The sequence below is a fragment of the Pygoscelis adeliae genome, unplaced genomic scaffold (assembly GCF_000699105.1).
Source record: "Pygoscelis adeliae isolate BGI_AS28 unplaced genomic scaffold, ASM69910v1 Scaffold11, whole genome shotgun sequence".
NCBI lineage: Eukaryota > Metazoa > Chordata > Aves > Sphenisciformes > Spheniscidae > Pygoscelis > Pygoscelis adeliae.
This window is the reverse complement of record NW_008824059.1, coordinates 609220-625178: the sequence shown is the minus strand read 5'-3', so window position 1 is coordinate 625178 and position 15959 is coordinate 609220. Positions and strand designations below refer to the sequence as shown.

General features: G+C 37.8%; 1 protein-coding gene across 1 annotated transcript in view; it reads right to left on the bottom strand.

Annotated features, from left to right (window-relative positions):
* Nucleotides 1–15959, bottom strand: part of MYH10 (myosin, heavy chain 10, non-muscle) — a 104072-nt gene that overhangs the window by 17647 nt on the left and 70466 nt on the right. Inside the window, exons 10-23 of the mRNA XM_009334048.1 lie at nt 15817–15935; nt 15218–15370; nt 14644–14817; nt 12690–12863; nt 10783–10897; nt 6995–7188; nt 6604–6725; nt 6203–6272; nt 5943–6103; nt 5223–5331; nt 5009–5140; nt 3422–3628; nt 2069–2206; nt 1385–1508 (exon numbers count right to left, since the gene is read on the bottom strand). Coding sequence (XP_009332323.1) covers nt 1385–1508; nt 2069–2206; nt 3422–3628; nt 5009–5140; nt 5223–5331; nt 5943–6103; nt 6203–6272; nt 6604–6725; nt 6995–7188; nt 10783–10897; nt 12690–12863; nt 14644–14817; nt 15218–15370; nt 15817–15935 — 1992 coding nt within the window. The remainder of the gene's footprint in view (nt 1–1384; nt 1509–2068; nt 2207–3421; nt 3629–5008; nt 5141–5222; nt 5332–5942; nt 6104–6202; nt 6273–6603; nt 6726–6994; nt 7189–10782; nt 10898–12689; nt 12864–14643; nt 14818–15217; nt 15371–15816; nt 15936–15959) is intronic.

The window sequence follows — 15959 nt, the reverse complement described above, 5'->3', positions numbered from 1 at the left end:
CTAAACCTGCTACTGGATCGGGACACCATCTTCTACACGGAAAGGAAGCCATGTTCAAGAATCATCTCTTGGAGCCACCCAGGGCTATTTGGGATTTTCCAGACAATCTGAAGTACACTGTTTTTCTCTAAACAGTTTCTCATTCAAAAATAGCACTTTTCCCTCTGTTTTTACATTATAGTTCTGGCGAGTGACAGTTAGAACAGTGTCATAAGACCCAACTTTGTAATTGAGAAAGCTCACCATAAACTGAATTAGGTTGTTTTTTTTTCCAAAATTCAATACCTAGCAGTGCCAAGACCCTAGCAGAGAGACCTTAATGGCTTCTTGAATCATCTCAAAGCGTAAATATCATTTTACTGTGCTTTACCAGCCAAGAAATCCTTATATTTAAGCTTTAATTTCCATTTCTAAGGTCAGTCTTGGAACAGTACCATAACCAAATACATCTGTCAAGTATCTTCAGAAACACTAGTCCTGATTGATAGTCCACAACTATTCAAGCATTATTTTCCAGTGAGTAAAACTTACTCATGCCCATCTTAAAGTCTCTGAATATGATTTTTAAAGAAAAGGTACATCAATTACCTACTATCCCTGTTAGTTTAATACCTTCGTATACAGATAAGATTAAACTTTGGTATTCTTCCACAAGCACATCAGTTTTAAGATATGCAGCAAGACAGTAATAATACAGTAAGTGAAAAAACTATTTCCAAATTAGGGCACAGAGAGCAACTTTGCCTTATATTTTGCAACTTTAACTTGGCAGTTTATTAATGTTGCACAATAACTCTTTACAGCCATAAGTAATTAAAAAAAAATATAAAATCAAGACAGGTTACATATAGGGCTAGTTTAGCCTGTGACAACACAGGCAAAACAATCAGAAATAAATGGCTAAAGAAATTGAACCATTTTGGATAAACAAAGCATTAAGAAAAGCAAAACAATTCAGATTTGCTTATTCAAAAAAATATTAGAAGCCTAATGAATGCCTACTAACATTCTTCCAGAAATACGTTGTTCTAAAGTGTTATTATAGAAAAGTGTAGCAACTTCCCAGGAGACAGATGTTTTACCTTGTTACTAAGGGATGCATGCAACATGAATTTCTGAATGTGTCTATAAATGAAATGGATTCTCAAAAATGAAAAACTAAACAAGTAAAACATGAGAAAGACTGAGCAGCCAAATGCAACAAGTCTTGCAAGCAACACAAATTTCTTTCAAGATTTAGATAAAAATAACAGCTATTAAAGTATCTACATATAAGGTTACACTTAGCAGACTGGACCAGATACTGCATACATTATAATAAGTGATCCATTCTGTTCCAGCGTGATGTCCAAGCTGTTAATATGCAAATGTAGTAAGAACAAACCTTCCAAATCGGTGATCATCATTTCCTGCTTGTTCTTGAGCTTGGCCAAGTTTTTGGCCTTTTCTTCTTCTTCAGCCAGCTGAGAAGTACATTCAGCAATTCGATCCTCCATCAGCTTCTTTTCCTAGTTAGGAAAAAGGGGAGAAAGAGTAACTTGTAAAATACAGTTTGAAGAGTCACTAAGCAGCACAAATAACTGAATATACAAAATCCATACAGAGGTCTCATACAGCATATATAATACAGATTTTATTTCAAGTGACTGACCTGTCAATATTAAGGATCAATTGCAATAGTATAGAAACATGAACATTTGTTTTCCAAGAAAGTCAGACTTGGAATTTAACACACAGGAGGCCTGGTTTTAGGACAGCACTTGCTGTACACTTTTGGAAATCTGTTCGCAAAGAACAACGGTAGCTGTGATCAACACTGCTTCCAGCTCTTAGATTTGGAAGACTCATGAAATTGGAAAGAATGCATGGCAAATACCTCCCTTTTAAAGGTCAGTTTAAAAGAAGCTCTAAGTGTCTCAGCTTCAACCTGTTCAAACCCCACAAGTCTTCAGGCGCAAACCCTATAGATAACGTAACAGCGTAACAGCAGTCTCAAATGTTTTGAGAGCTATCACTCGGTACTACTATTACTTATGTGCAGAATCTCCACCGCGCATACTGGTCTCACCTTCAAAAATTTGGAATTTTGGTCCTCCAACAGTAGGATCTCTTCCTCCATCTTCTTGATCTTAGCTTCAGCTGTCACTTTTTCAAGCTGCAACTTCTGTCGGGCTCCCTCCTCCTCATCAAGCTGTTCCTCCAGGTCCTGGGAAGAAAGGCAATCGCATCTGTGCATTTTCCAGGTTACTCATGTGGAGGTTTTTTTGTTTTGTTTTTTTAATATTGGTGAAAAAAATGCATTCTTTTGAAAAGCCACGTGCCCTAACTAACACTAGGAATGCATTCGCTTTTTGCTAGATTCATTTATATCAATGATCTGGTAATGAAATTAAGGGCCATGTGACACACACGGAATTTTTTATACTCTAATTCAGCTTTGGCTGAAAAATGCTGTGTAGGTAACATACACTCACTAGAGTCTTTCACCTTCTTAATTCTGAACATAAAATTAAAAAAATCTACTTAATGACAACCAAATCAGATCAGGCTTTACGCCAAATACTTCCTGGCATACTGCATCTGAATAGGGCATCTGGTGTAAAAGCGCAAGTGTCTGGGAAGAGACACCACAGGAAACAGATCCGATTTCAGTATGAATCTAGATCTCGATATTACAGCTGAAATGGTTCAGATACTGCCACAAATAGCTAGATATGACTAGAAAAGTAATTATGTATTGTGCTTCTATTCATTCACAGTTTTTAATAAGGTTCTCAGCCACACATTAATGCACACTTATTAAAAGGCAACAAGAGCTCCGAGATGTGGAGTTTTATTTCCCCTTCAAGTACCTTGAATATTTTGAAAGACAGGTAAGTTCTCAGGTACTCCCTTTTTCAAGGTCTCCGTGTATTCAAAAAGGAAGCATCTAAATCATCCGATTTTCACCAAAAAAAACCCCCAAGTAACTTGGAGGAAATGAAGTTGTCTTAGTATCGTAAAAGTCAAAGAAAGAATATTCTTCATGATATTCACTGGATTTCAGTCAAAAAGGAACATTTCTCTCATAAGTGACATCATCCCATCAGTCTTTGTTTCTATAAGAAAGCAGGTAAGCCTCATGCAGTCATTCCCAGTTCCTCCCCCCTCAAAAGTGCTTGCTACCTTTAATACTCTATCTGCATACGCTATAGCTACCAACAGGACATTTTGACTTTTCTTTTTCTTTCCTCACCCTCATATGCCTGGAGACCACAAGAAGCTGAACACAGGAAGAGAAAAAAAAATTCAAATCGATTTTATTCCACACATGGTGCTAAGGAGCTAAATTCCTCTGTGCCATAGGGATGCTGAGGGAGCTTTCCCATCCTTAACTGTCCTGTTTGCATGCTTTTCCATATCCAGTTACCAAGAGGCATACCTGAATATGGGCCTGCATTTTCTTTTTCTCATTCTGCAATATTTGGTTTCTTTCCTCTTCCTCCTCAACCCTGGACTCCAAATCATGGAGAATTTCTTCCAACTCTTGTTTTTTGGCAGCCAAGCGAGCCCTCATCTCCTCAGCTTCTGCAAAGAGCTCCGTCTCAGCCTGTAGCTGCTCTGCAAGAATGTTCTTCTCTTCTAGAAGCTGCAAATATACACAAAAGGTAGTAAAGCAGTAAAATGACATTTCAAAGTCTCTCATGAGAGATTATATGTATGACAACTACAAAGTTACTTAAAGGCCAAGTTCTGCTCCAACTTTTCACTCCCTGGTCAATATCCAAACCCAAAGACTTTTAGCAGAGGGCTTTATCAGCAGTCCAGAAGACACCAGCTTTCATAATAGGGCTACAGCAATTTCCACTCACTTCTTCCCCCAGTTTAAGGAACAGATCCCATTGCGCCTACCCTATGTGCCCTGTTCTACCAGCAGGAAGAAGATGAGGGAAGTGCCTGTTTTCTGGACTTCCTCACACTCATCCCTGCATAGCGGCAGAGCAGTGGCATGGGTAGCCGGGCTGAAGCTGGCACTTGGAGTCACTGGAACAGAACTGGAACACATTACTTCTTGCTGTGTAAACCTGATGATAGAATAGAATAGTCCCAACTGGGAGGGACCTACAACAATAATCTAGTCCAACTGCCTGACCACTTCAGGGCTGACCAAAAGTTAAAGCATATTATTAAGGGCATTGTCCAAATGCCTTTTAAACACTGACAAGCATGGGGCAACAACCACCTCTCCAGGAAGCCTGTTCCAGTGTTTGACCACCCTCTTAGTAAAGAAAGGTTTCCTAATATCTAGTCTGAATCTCCCCTGATGCAGCTTTGAACCATTCCGAAGTGTCCTGTCACAGGATCCCAGGGAGAAGAAATCAGCACCTCCTTCTCCACGTCCCCTCCTCAGGAAGCTGTAGAGGGCGATGAGGTCTCCCCTCAGTCTCCTTTTCTCCAAACTAAGACAAACCCAGTATCCTTAGACACTCCTCACAGGCCATGCCTTCTAGCCCTTCCATCAATAGGAACTGATGCTTTGCCATTCTAGATATCCATCCCAGTTCTATCATGTCTCAAAGTTACCATAGCGATAAATACATGTCTGTCTTTACTTTCAGCTGTTCTTTAAATTGGTATCAATGCTACTTATCAGCATAAATTCATTTTCAATTTTGTCCAATAATTGCCATAATTGCTTCCCCATGTCTTAAACAGCACATGTTCACCACAGAAGTATCCTACCCTGAAAATGCATCTGAAAAGGAAAATGACACTGCTACTGAAATTCTCCTGTAAACCAGGAAAGGCCAAAAAAAAAGTTTAGTTTCATTAACATGATGTTTCTGAATTTCTGGAGGAATAGCTCATGCTATATCTTCCTATTCCAGATTTTAGCAGAGTGTGAAAGGAGTTAGCTCTCCTGATTCACAGTGCTTTTGCTCACAAGCGTCTCCCCAACATGGCTCCCTCACACAGGATATAGCGCAATACACATTCTACAGATCAAAAGCTCATCTTGGGTACAAACCTGTTGATGTTTCCTTTCCATTTCCTCAAGTTCTGCCTCCACTTTTGTCTGTTTTTCTTTCACCTTCATTAGCTCCTCATCCTTGGCTTGAAGTTCTTCTTCTTGACGAGTGACCTGAAGAAGAGGCTTCACCTGCAAAGATTTGAAATGAACAAGTAAGAACCTGCACCTACCTATTTACAAAAGTCAAAGAAAGAAACAGAATATAACAAACCTTCGTGAAGACTCTCCACCACTGCCAGTGCCTAAGCTTTAAATATGCAGCACAATTCCTCTGCAGGATTTTCAGTGCACTCAGTTGCTGCTGTTTCTTTGCAAAGGCCCTGAAGACAGAAAGAGCAAAACATTTCATGTGAAATACAGCTGAGTACCTGTGTTTTTAATTTTTAGGTTACCTAACCCTAGAATACTTGCAGACCGTAAAGAGGCTTATTTTTAAGTTTCAGTGACTACACTGATTTAGAAGTACTCATTCCTTATACAAAGAGGCAGAGCAAGAGCTGGATTCACCATTTTCAAAACAATGATTACAAGTGCTCTTTGTTCTTACTCTTAACAGACGTTTTTCTTAAAATGAGGATGGATTAGATGCTGAATTGTCCTTTAATTTCAAAAAAAGCAGCTTTCCAGAGTATCTCTAAGAATTTCCAGTGGAGCAGAAAGAAATTTTTTCACAGTCACTAGCTGTACCGTAGAGAGTTGCATGTGTCACAAAGGGAAGATTAAGGAAAGGAGATATTGCTATGGAACGAAGGTACAAATTCTTATTATTAGGTAAAAATTCACCTATTTACCCTGAATATAACTACAGTTTATCAGGCAACATGCTTTCTTAAGAAAATCTCTCCTGAAATGGAAGTTTTAATGCATAGCTCCCTATCAAAGAGACTTAAGATGACCACAAGAAAAACCAAAACCATAAGAGCACACATACTTCCTAGCCAGGTATCCTCTACAGACTGCCTGGAAGAAGATGATAATGTCTGTGATCTTCAGATCTCGTTCTTCTTCTAGGTGTGCCAAGACACCAGCTCGGAAAAAGATCTTGCTCTGTCCAATTCTGTATAAGTTGGGGTCCAGCTCTAACGCTCTGATCTAAATGGACAGGCAAGCACATTGTTTTTACATCGAGGATAGGACAAGTTTTGTTTCAACTTTTCAATGTTTTAACAATATATAGGTATAAACACTTACCATACGCTCACAGGCTTGCTTACCATCCATAAAACCTTTTGGAATTGCATTGGGAGTAAGGATCTCATACCTTTAAGTCAAATGAAAAAAACACTTTTACATTCAACAATAAGCTACATTATTATAAACCCATAAAGCTATAGTCATCAAGTGCACAGCTAAGGAATTCCTCCAGGAAGTTTTTCCAGAAGTCCATTTTAGATTGGTTTCCCCTTCCCTAGTGTCTTTAGAAAAAACTTGTGATATTTAACTGCTTCAAGTTCAAGCCACTTCAAGACTTCACACACGGTTTTGGATTTTCTTCCAGTTGGGTTGGGGGAGGGAGTGGGGGTATGGCGTGTCTTCAGTTATTTAACAAGGAACTTTATCTCAAAAACTCAAAAGACTGTTCCTGCTGTTACCTCTGTCTAAATTCCTGGAACACTATCCTGTTTGGAAATCCTTGTCGACAAATCCTTATTCCTTCCAAAACACCATTGCAACGAAGCTGGTCTAGAACCAGATGTGGATCCAATTTTCCAGCCTGGACAAACAAAACAATACAAATTAAAAGACTAAAAGTCATGCTTAACAAAACCTGTAGTTTGTTTTTTTCAGGCTACCCTCTACAAAGTCAACTGTCTAAATAAGGGGATGTGTGGGGAATACTGAGAAGATATTTGATCGGTACGAAACTTTGTGAAACCTGGCCTCTGATTTCAAAAGGAAGACACAGACAGCATGCATAACATAAAATGCATGTAAAGACTTCATTAAAGAGAAGGAATTAGAGGAGTGGTCTGTAGTACATACCCTCTTTTCATGATTTGGAATGATGCAGCGAACAAAATTGGGATTAGTGTTTCGAAGCGTTGCCATCAGCTTGGTGAGAGATTCTTTGTACAGTTGGCCAACAGTACGAAACATGCCCTTCTTGGTCTTGTACGCAGAGCCAAAAGCTGTCTCTGTTATTCCAGTGACCTGATCCAGACCCACAATACGATCCACTGGGAAGAACAAGAGAAAATAATTAAGTGGACTTTAATATTTGTCAGGTATAAAAACAGGCAGAAAGAGGAGCAATAGTGCAGCAGCAGAAGCTTTGTGGAACAAATGACAGAAGATGCCATCAGTAGGCAAGGCAGTCAGCATGTACTAGGGACACTGTGCAGAAGCAGTGGAACCAAAAGCCACAAACTTATACAGCAGAATAGTGTAGCTTTAGTAGGTACAGACTAAAATATCCAGCTCTTTACTTGCAGTTCTACATGACCAGGAAAGCCATTTTCTTTATTTTAAGTCAACTTTTAAGAGATAGAAAGTTGCCTGGAAACTGGCAATTATTTGAGTTCTTACAATGCAAAATATTTCTGGGTTGAATATTTGGAATTAGACATTTGCTTAAAACGAAGAGTCACTTATGGTAATTATATAGATTAAATCTGAGTTTCATTGCATATTCAAAAGTGTATTGAAAGCATAACTATTTACAGAAGAGTTGGAAATAGTGTTATTTCAGTGACAAGAGGGAAAAAGGTATCTGCCAGACTTCTGTTAGTCTGCTATTTTGAAGAATTCGTCAAAGTTTTATATACAACTGCAAAGACCTCCCTAGCCAAAAAGACAAGTTTCAAAACAGGAAAACTGCACACCAAAGCACTTCAAAGCTGCCATAAAGCATCAGAATAGAAATTTTTCTTCGATTTTTTGAACATTTTGGGTAAGGATCTCTATGGTTTCTTCTTCAGAAGCACAAATTAGAAATCTGACTGCCATCATTAAAACCTTTAGGGCAAAAACATGAATGCGATTCCACGTGCATGTCAACAAATTAAACAGCTCGCTAAAAAATAGACAGGTGGCTTAACACCTTAATAATTATAGTTGGCACTTCTTAGTATTGAACAAATACACAACATATATTAGTTCTCCATGAAATCCAAGCTGGCCAGCCAGAAACAAGCAACTATAGGTAGGCTACAATTTAAATTTTGTGAAGTTATCTTCAAATTCAGTCAAACTAAAGCAGAAGGAATTATGCTTTGCCACCAGAATTATTTTGTATATGAGAAATAAGTGACAATTTTTTATTTCATACTTGTACTCAACTGGTTTTCAAAGGTCTATAAAAAAAGGAAAATTAGAAGCAAAAAAATACAGGGCAACAAGTTTGAATAATCACTTGTAAGTCTTGCATGTAGTACAGAGCAGAGCCCAGATCCTCCACACAGTTTTGAACACAAGAATCTAAGCAGCTTATTAAAGTTAGAAGAATAAGTAGGTGGTAAGTTGTTCATTAGATCATATCCCAAATATTTACTTTGAAGAAGAATTCAGTTCTAAACCAGAAATGGGGTAGAGATTACTGGGAATCAGTCTTACAGAGGATGAACATAACAGCTTGCAAATATTAGAAACATGCACCCACCAGACACCACTAATGACTGGACACCATTCAGCTTTTGTTTGGCCACATACTTTTTAAAATTTTGTAAATGTATCTGTTAATTGTGCATCTTTTGTTTTGCTCCCCTCTGTCGAACTATAATATGGTTATTTATATTTCAACGAGGATTATTAAAGTTAAATGTAAGCCTTCCCTATAGGTTAAGAGCAGTCACTGAAGAGCATGACTGGACAATCATCCATCGGCTAAAGCCTCTGAACTGAAGCCCTCTAGCAATTACTTCAGGAAACACCACTAGCTTCCTCAATTATGTGATGTATCATGCGTAGTAGAAGATAAACCCAAGTAAAGATCAAAAGTCTAAAGGCACAACCTTCACATACACGTAATTCTAAACTTGGGGAGAGGAATACAAGAAGGATAAGGAAAAGGTGGGATAAAATATCTAAAGCGTCTTCAAAAAGACATTCCAAATAAGTGAATTTGTTGATTTCTCAATACCTCAAAAAACGTGTGCAGCTTCAACAAAGGCAAATATTAAAATTAAGAGGGTTTTAGATAAAACAATTCCAACAAGTCTGGAAGAATTTTATTTCACTTACTACTCCCACTACAACTGCAGCACTCATTCTGATACTTAAATACATTCTTCAGCTCTCCTCCCAAAAAATACATCCACATTCTAAAATGTTCCAGAGTTTTGTCAATGTTGGACTGCAGAAAGAAGCTTGATAGTGTTACAAAGCTTACGCATTCTCTCAAATGCTTGGAGCTACCAGAATTATCACTTAAGAAGCAATTCTGCATCTCAACATGGAACTAGGAAGCAACAAACCTTTTTATCTGCAATGCTTAAGTGCAATGCATAAAATATAGATGCTATATGTATGCAGCAGCAACTGAATAGGTATGCACTCGGAGACCATTTGCCTTGTGGAGGTATACCTAAGTTTAGCATGAAATGAAAAGTTCATGCAAGCCTACGAGCAAAAATGGTTTTCCTGTAGATACAACAGCCCTGCCTTTAGTAGGCCTACTGTTTTTAATCCATTCACCTGGTGGATCATGAAGACCAGTAATATTGTCATAGAAACAGGCTCTCTGAATATTCTGAATCTCTAAGGCAGAGAAACAGCAAAAACAAAGACAGAAGAGCAGATACACAAGACACTTCAGTTAGTATACAGAACAGGTTTATCAATTGCAAACAGACTTAACTGTGCTACAAAAGCAATTAGGCCACAACATATTCCATGCACATTTCAATTATCTGTGGAAGCAGGTTTTGCATATTTGGACCAAAACACTTTAGCTTCTGTGCGTGTACTCAAAAGGAAAGGAGCAGATCCCCAACCAAAAAGTTCTTTATATATTCATTAAAACTGCTCTCTGTAGCTGAACCAAGTAAGTATTCCTGAGAATAAGAGGGAAACTCAGTATTAACCTACAGCATCATCTATATCACAAGTTTAATTTCCTCCTGGAATAAGAAACTACAAGATTTATATACTATGGCATGTAAATATACTCTAATTAATATACTGTGATGTTAAAAACTAGAATAGAAAAGTCCTTGTGAGTATTTATTTGGCTATTTCTGCTTCTTGGGGTACTTCGGTAAAAATGTTGATAAATACTTTAAGCTGATGTGCAGGTAGACTAGCTAAACGGCAGTGTACAGTTAAAATAGGAGAACATTGCATTTGATTTTAATATGCAATATCTAAGCACTAGTATGGCTGTTAATGAATTTTATTTTAGGAGATGCAGATTTCCAGGATATGACCCACCACTGCACAAGAAACAACTGTGCTGGTGCTTACATAAGACAATATTTTATTAACAGCAAGTACCACTACAGCTGTTTTTACATTCAGGACTTAACCGCAGCAATTCAAACTATGAGTTTCGGACAAGATTCTACAGATGAAATTTGAGACAGGGTAACAAGTAGTAAGTCCATATCAGTTCAAATAGTGAACATGAGAAGCAGCTACTCAGAAATGGTACATGTGCAAGGGACCATAGGTGCAACCCAGCTTCCTTGTTGTACTTTTGGCACTAAACAATAGAGAAAATGCTGTAGATATTTACAACGTAGAGGTGGAGGGTGAGGAGGGAACAGGCACAAAAAAAACAAACCAGCAAGGTAAAAATCACTAACAACTTGTGTACTGAGAGCATGATCTCTTACCATCCTTCCAAAGCTCTGCAACAAATTTGTCAGAAGACTGGTGCAAGAGTGTAGCCACATTGTCATTCAGGGGGTCCATATTCTTCATCAACCACTCATCTGCCTTGTAGTCTACCTGTAGAGTAGCCAAGTTGCACATGATCATGTAGACTACCAGCTTTAGTTTTAAGTTTACCAGCATAAAAAGAAAACCTTTCAAAATACTATACTGAGGTTTTCCTCCTATTCTCTTCTTGACGTTTGCTTGCTACAAGTTTGTTTTGCCTCCTTAGAACAGTTCAAAGTACCATGAAAAGTTGTTATTCTTTTGAAAGAGTAAATGGGAGTTTTCTTAAAAATTTAGCAATCTGACTTTTTGCTTGCTAATAGTTGGTATACATTTTCAGCCTAGTGTTACTGCCAAAATAAGGCTTCACTGTTCACTGTGAAGATGTAAAAACCAACTCCAGTACAGATCCTAATTACTTTATCTAAATTACTAGAGAATAAGTTAAGGATGTGTTGCAACATGATTTTTTTTTTTTTTTTAAATTTCACTATAGCAGTTATACTTAAACACTTTGTTCTATAAACAAAGCAAACAAAGCTCTTATCTTAAAGAACCAATTCTGTGGTTTGCAATTAAACTATAGCTCAGCAGCTACAAACTCAATGCTACCAGCATGGTTTCATCCCAACCCAAAAGAGAGCCCTAAAATTCCATAAGTCCAACAAGACCTCTACGTAGGCCAGCATGTTTTTGCTTCAAACAAACTGAGTTTTCTTTTTTTAAATAAGGGCTTTGGAAGGAAAGCCGCATTTAAATCCTTCCAGCATCCAAAAACCAAATTAGATCATCATCTTAGTACTTCTTGCAGTAAAAGCTGTTTTACAAACGATTTAGTTTTGAAGGAAATGCACATTCTGATAGAAAATTGAAAAATGCCTTCTGTCAGAGGAAGATCTGCAATGCAGTGCCAGTATCCCAGAAATGCCCACTCAGTTTGGCAGAAGTAAAGCATTCTTCAGAACAATTACTTTCCAGTAGTCAGGCACCAAGTTGTTTTACTTCATTTTGATTACCTAAAGGTAACCTTTTGTTTCACAACTAATCTACTATTAACTGCAGTAACAGTGATTATTTCATTATTTTTAAGTTACTGTTTTAAATATTGATACAATAAAGTGTATAATTTCTTTATTTCCATTTTTGCTACAATTATCTACTTGGCACCATTGACATCAAAGATAACAACAAGCCATTAGTACTTTAAATGAAAACTAAAGGATGGCTCTTAATCACTCACACAGTTTCTTCTAAGTATCAGGGCAAAAACTGGTACTAGGATTAAGTTTTAACTATTTATGAAATTAATTACACAGCACGGCCCTATGGAATAGACCTGGTGATCATGAAGGTTCCACAAAATGCTGACAAGAACTGCATAGTTATTTCATGGACCTGTTCACACTGCAGCTGAGCTCCGTTCCTCAAGGGGAAAATAAAGATTGAACTAACAGTAAAAACAAAAAGGATATCAGCTTACCTATAAAAGGGGATATACAGAAAATCTTATGTGATCTGAGGAGATAAAAGTGAAGAGGGTACTGACACAGCCCTACTTCAAGCACTACTATCAACTTGGAAACAGAAATTCAGAAGAGATTCCTTTCAAGTCCTGAAAAAACTCACCTGTAAGACCTGACAACAAAATTAAAGGAAACTGAAATATTTGCTTAATTTAATATTAATTTATATTTTTCCGTTCTGTCTATTTGGTAACAAGAGTTCTATCAGAGCACTCCTGAATATATTCAAGAAAACGAAACAAAGCCACCCTCCTGTACAAGTATTTCTAAATTTGGTAGCTATACCACGTAGTACTTTTCCCAAAACCAACATTTCTAACCAAGTATTTAACCCTTACCTTCCCTGCATAGTGAATAATACAGAAGTCTGCTTTGTCCTTTAGCTGTCTTGGCTTTTGGAACTTGGAGTGGGTTCCTTGCTCTTGGACCAATTTTTCCACAAACGTCTTGTCGGTAGCTTTAGGGAACCAGCATTCTTCATCCAGTAATGCTAACACACCAGGAGGATTTGCCTGAAATCCAGTTAGATTTAATCTGCGTTAATATTTAATATATTATACATTTTTAATTTTAATATTTAAAACACACCATTGAATGGCACAATAAGAACTTGTCTGAACTGATTCAAATTTGATTTCGATTAAAACAAGCTGTGGGGGAGTCCAGTTCAATGAACGACATTATGACCAGTTCAAACTAATTCATGCCAATGTATATTGAAGCCAGACACGAGTGACCTGATCTAGTGCTGACTAGAGCCTTGCTTTGAGCAGAGACTAGAATAGATGACCTCCAGAGTTACCTTCCAAACATTTCTGCGACATGTACGTACACAGCAGCTCGTCCGCATCTCCACAGTAGTTAATGTCATGCTTTAATGTGGGCTAAACTGAAGACAATTATCCCTCCCAGCCACTTGATACTACTGTGGCAGCCACCGAGCCTCCCGTTGCCAAGCCCTGTGTTGATATCCAGTAGCAGCATCCAAAGGATTCAGCAGGCTTAACTTGAGCGGCCAGCATAGTTTTATATACTCCCTCTCTTTCCGTACAATTTAAGCACTCCATTTGAAGGTCTGTTTATTCTTAAAGTGAAGTAGGGAACAAGCAATGTCTGTATTTTGCAGCTGTAGAATTGTTTGACAGGATCATTTTCCTCAGGGAAGACAGACTGATGTACACAGGAAAGCAATGGAAAAAAAGAGTTTATAATAATTTATACTTCAAAAGTTTCTAGTGAATGTGAAGTTACAGATTTGAAGAGAGATGTTCTTATGTGCCTACTACATGGCATCACATTTACAGAACAATTATGAAGGAACTGACAGTTGCTTTTAAAAAAAAAAAATCAAGTCATTTGATGCCTTTTAGGGTATTCACCTAAACATCTGCATACTGAAAGCATCCACACTTACCCCCTCAGGCTTTTTGGCAGAGACTTTACGTTCCAAGGAGGCAGAACTTTCTAAAGTTCCACACACAAAATGCAAACCTTTGATAACTGAAATGATTTCCCTTTTCCTTCTCTAAAGAAAAACAACAATGTGGCTCATGGGCTTTTCTGCTCTTCAGGATGCATAGCATCATTGGCAGCTTATGTGTATTCTAGAATACACACACAGAAAGGTAGAGAGTAGTAACTGCAATGCCCTAGATTTAATTTAAAAAGTCATAAAATAATTTTGACAGCATACTTCTGAGGTGTGAAGAATGATAACTTTCAGGAATGATGACCTTTGTTCTCCCACTTCCCCCCCCAACCCAGCTGCTCCTCCTGCTCTTTGAAGCCCTCTTCAGCTTCCGTATATTGAGCAGCCAGAAGAATACGTTAAAAAGCACAATGATTAAAACCACCTTTAAGATACTGCTTTCTTATTCACAAGGCAGATTTATGGGGAACTCTACCCTAAATGAAGTTTCAGAAATTTTGCTATTGATCTCAAATGAAAAAAGTTTACCGTAAGTCTGGAAAAGCTTTCTAACTGAGTCACCACTCTAATGCTCCTATAACACAATGGCATTGTTTAATATGAAAGTGACAGGACTAGGGAAAAAAAGCAGTAAAATAGTAGCTTAAGTGTTCTACCCTAACATCAGGGCAAAATCCCATAAGGATAAATCATTTTACTAATACGTGGTATTTTAGACTTTGGATTTCAGCCTTCAAGTTAATTCACTTTTTGTGACAGCTCCACAAGAAATCTCTGCACAGCTCTACAATTTGCAGGCAGTAAAAGACAAAGCCATAAATGGAACCTCTTCTCCATAGAGCATTATCCATGCACAAACTTACAGGTCTTTCGATTAAGTCAATGCAAGGCTGCAGATCCAGTCCAAAGTCAATGAAATTCCACTCTATACCCTCTCGTTGGTACTCCTCTTGCTCCAGGATAAACATTGTGTGGTTAAATAACTGTTGAAGCTTCTCATTGGTGTAGTTAATGCAGAGTTGCTCAAAGGAGTTCAACTACAAAAATAACATTAGTAAGCAAGAATAATTCAGTGACAGGATTTACCACATATCTGGAAGTCAAAAATTTGACCTTACAAGGAAAGTCCCCCAAACTCTGCAACATTCAAATATATTGTAAAGAAAATTGGAAAACGCATTATTCAAATCTCTTATGTTCCCTGTTACATATAATTAAATAATGTGTAGTAGGAAAAACCATCACATATAAAAGAACGATTTAGACTAAAGTATGACTTTTTGGCACCGTAATTTAGGGTTGTCAAAGCATTTGCATGCTACAAAACAAAACCCTCCTGCAGCCTTGGAACATGCATGCATTAAGTGGCTCTACACTTAGTCCCGGATGCACATTAGCAGGGAAAAGAAAAATCTGATTAGCAGTGTTTTGAAGTACCTCGAAGATTTCAAATCCAGCAATATCCAGAATTCCAATAAAAGACGCTCCCTGTCGTTTGGTCCTGTCCAAAGCTTTATTAATGCGGTGAACAAGCCAGCGGAAGAGGCGTTCATAGGTGGCCTTTGCCAAAGCTTCCACTGCAAAGTCTGCCTGAAAATCCAGACAGAAAAATTTATTTACCCTGGAGAAGTCATCAAAAGAACACAGACATGGATGTTATCACAAATAACTAAGTAACAGAAGAAGTTTAATGGAGTTAATACCACTGAGGAATGAAAACAAGCAGTAGAAATAGTATGCAGTTCGATTACTGTTACGAAAAATTTGTTTTTAAACTGTTCCATAAAAAAAACAGAAGCTCTCTGTGCATTTGATGCATACAACGATGACATTAAAGGATGAAACCAGCAGAAGGTCAAGGAAAGGGAAAGGTTTCTTCTGTTCTACCATTGATTTTTACCATATAAGAACATTTAATAAAGATAGTAAGCTTAAACAAAGTCAGTGGCAGTATACACTTAATTCCAATTTTCTTTATTAAGAGCTATTCAGGATGAGGTACAGTTTCACTTCACCTTTAAAGCACCAAAACTTACTTGTTCTTTGGTCTGGGCTTTCTGAACGTAGTCTCTGCCAACTTTGATGCGCGGTGTCAGTATGGCCCGGGTGAACTCCATTACGTTCATTCCCAGTAGATGGCAGAGTTTCTGTGCGACTGGAGATCAAAGTAATAAATGGA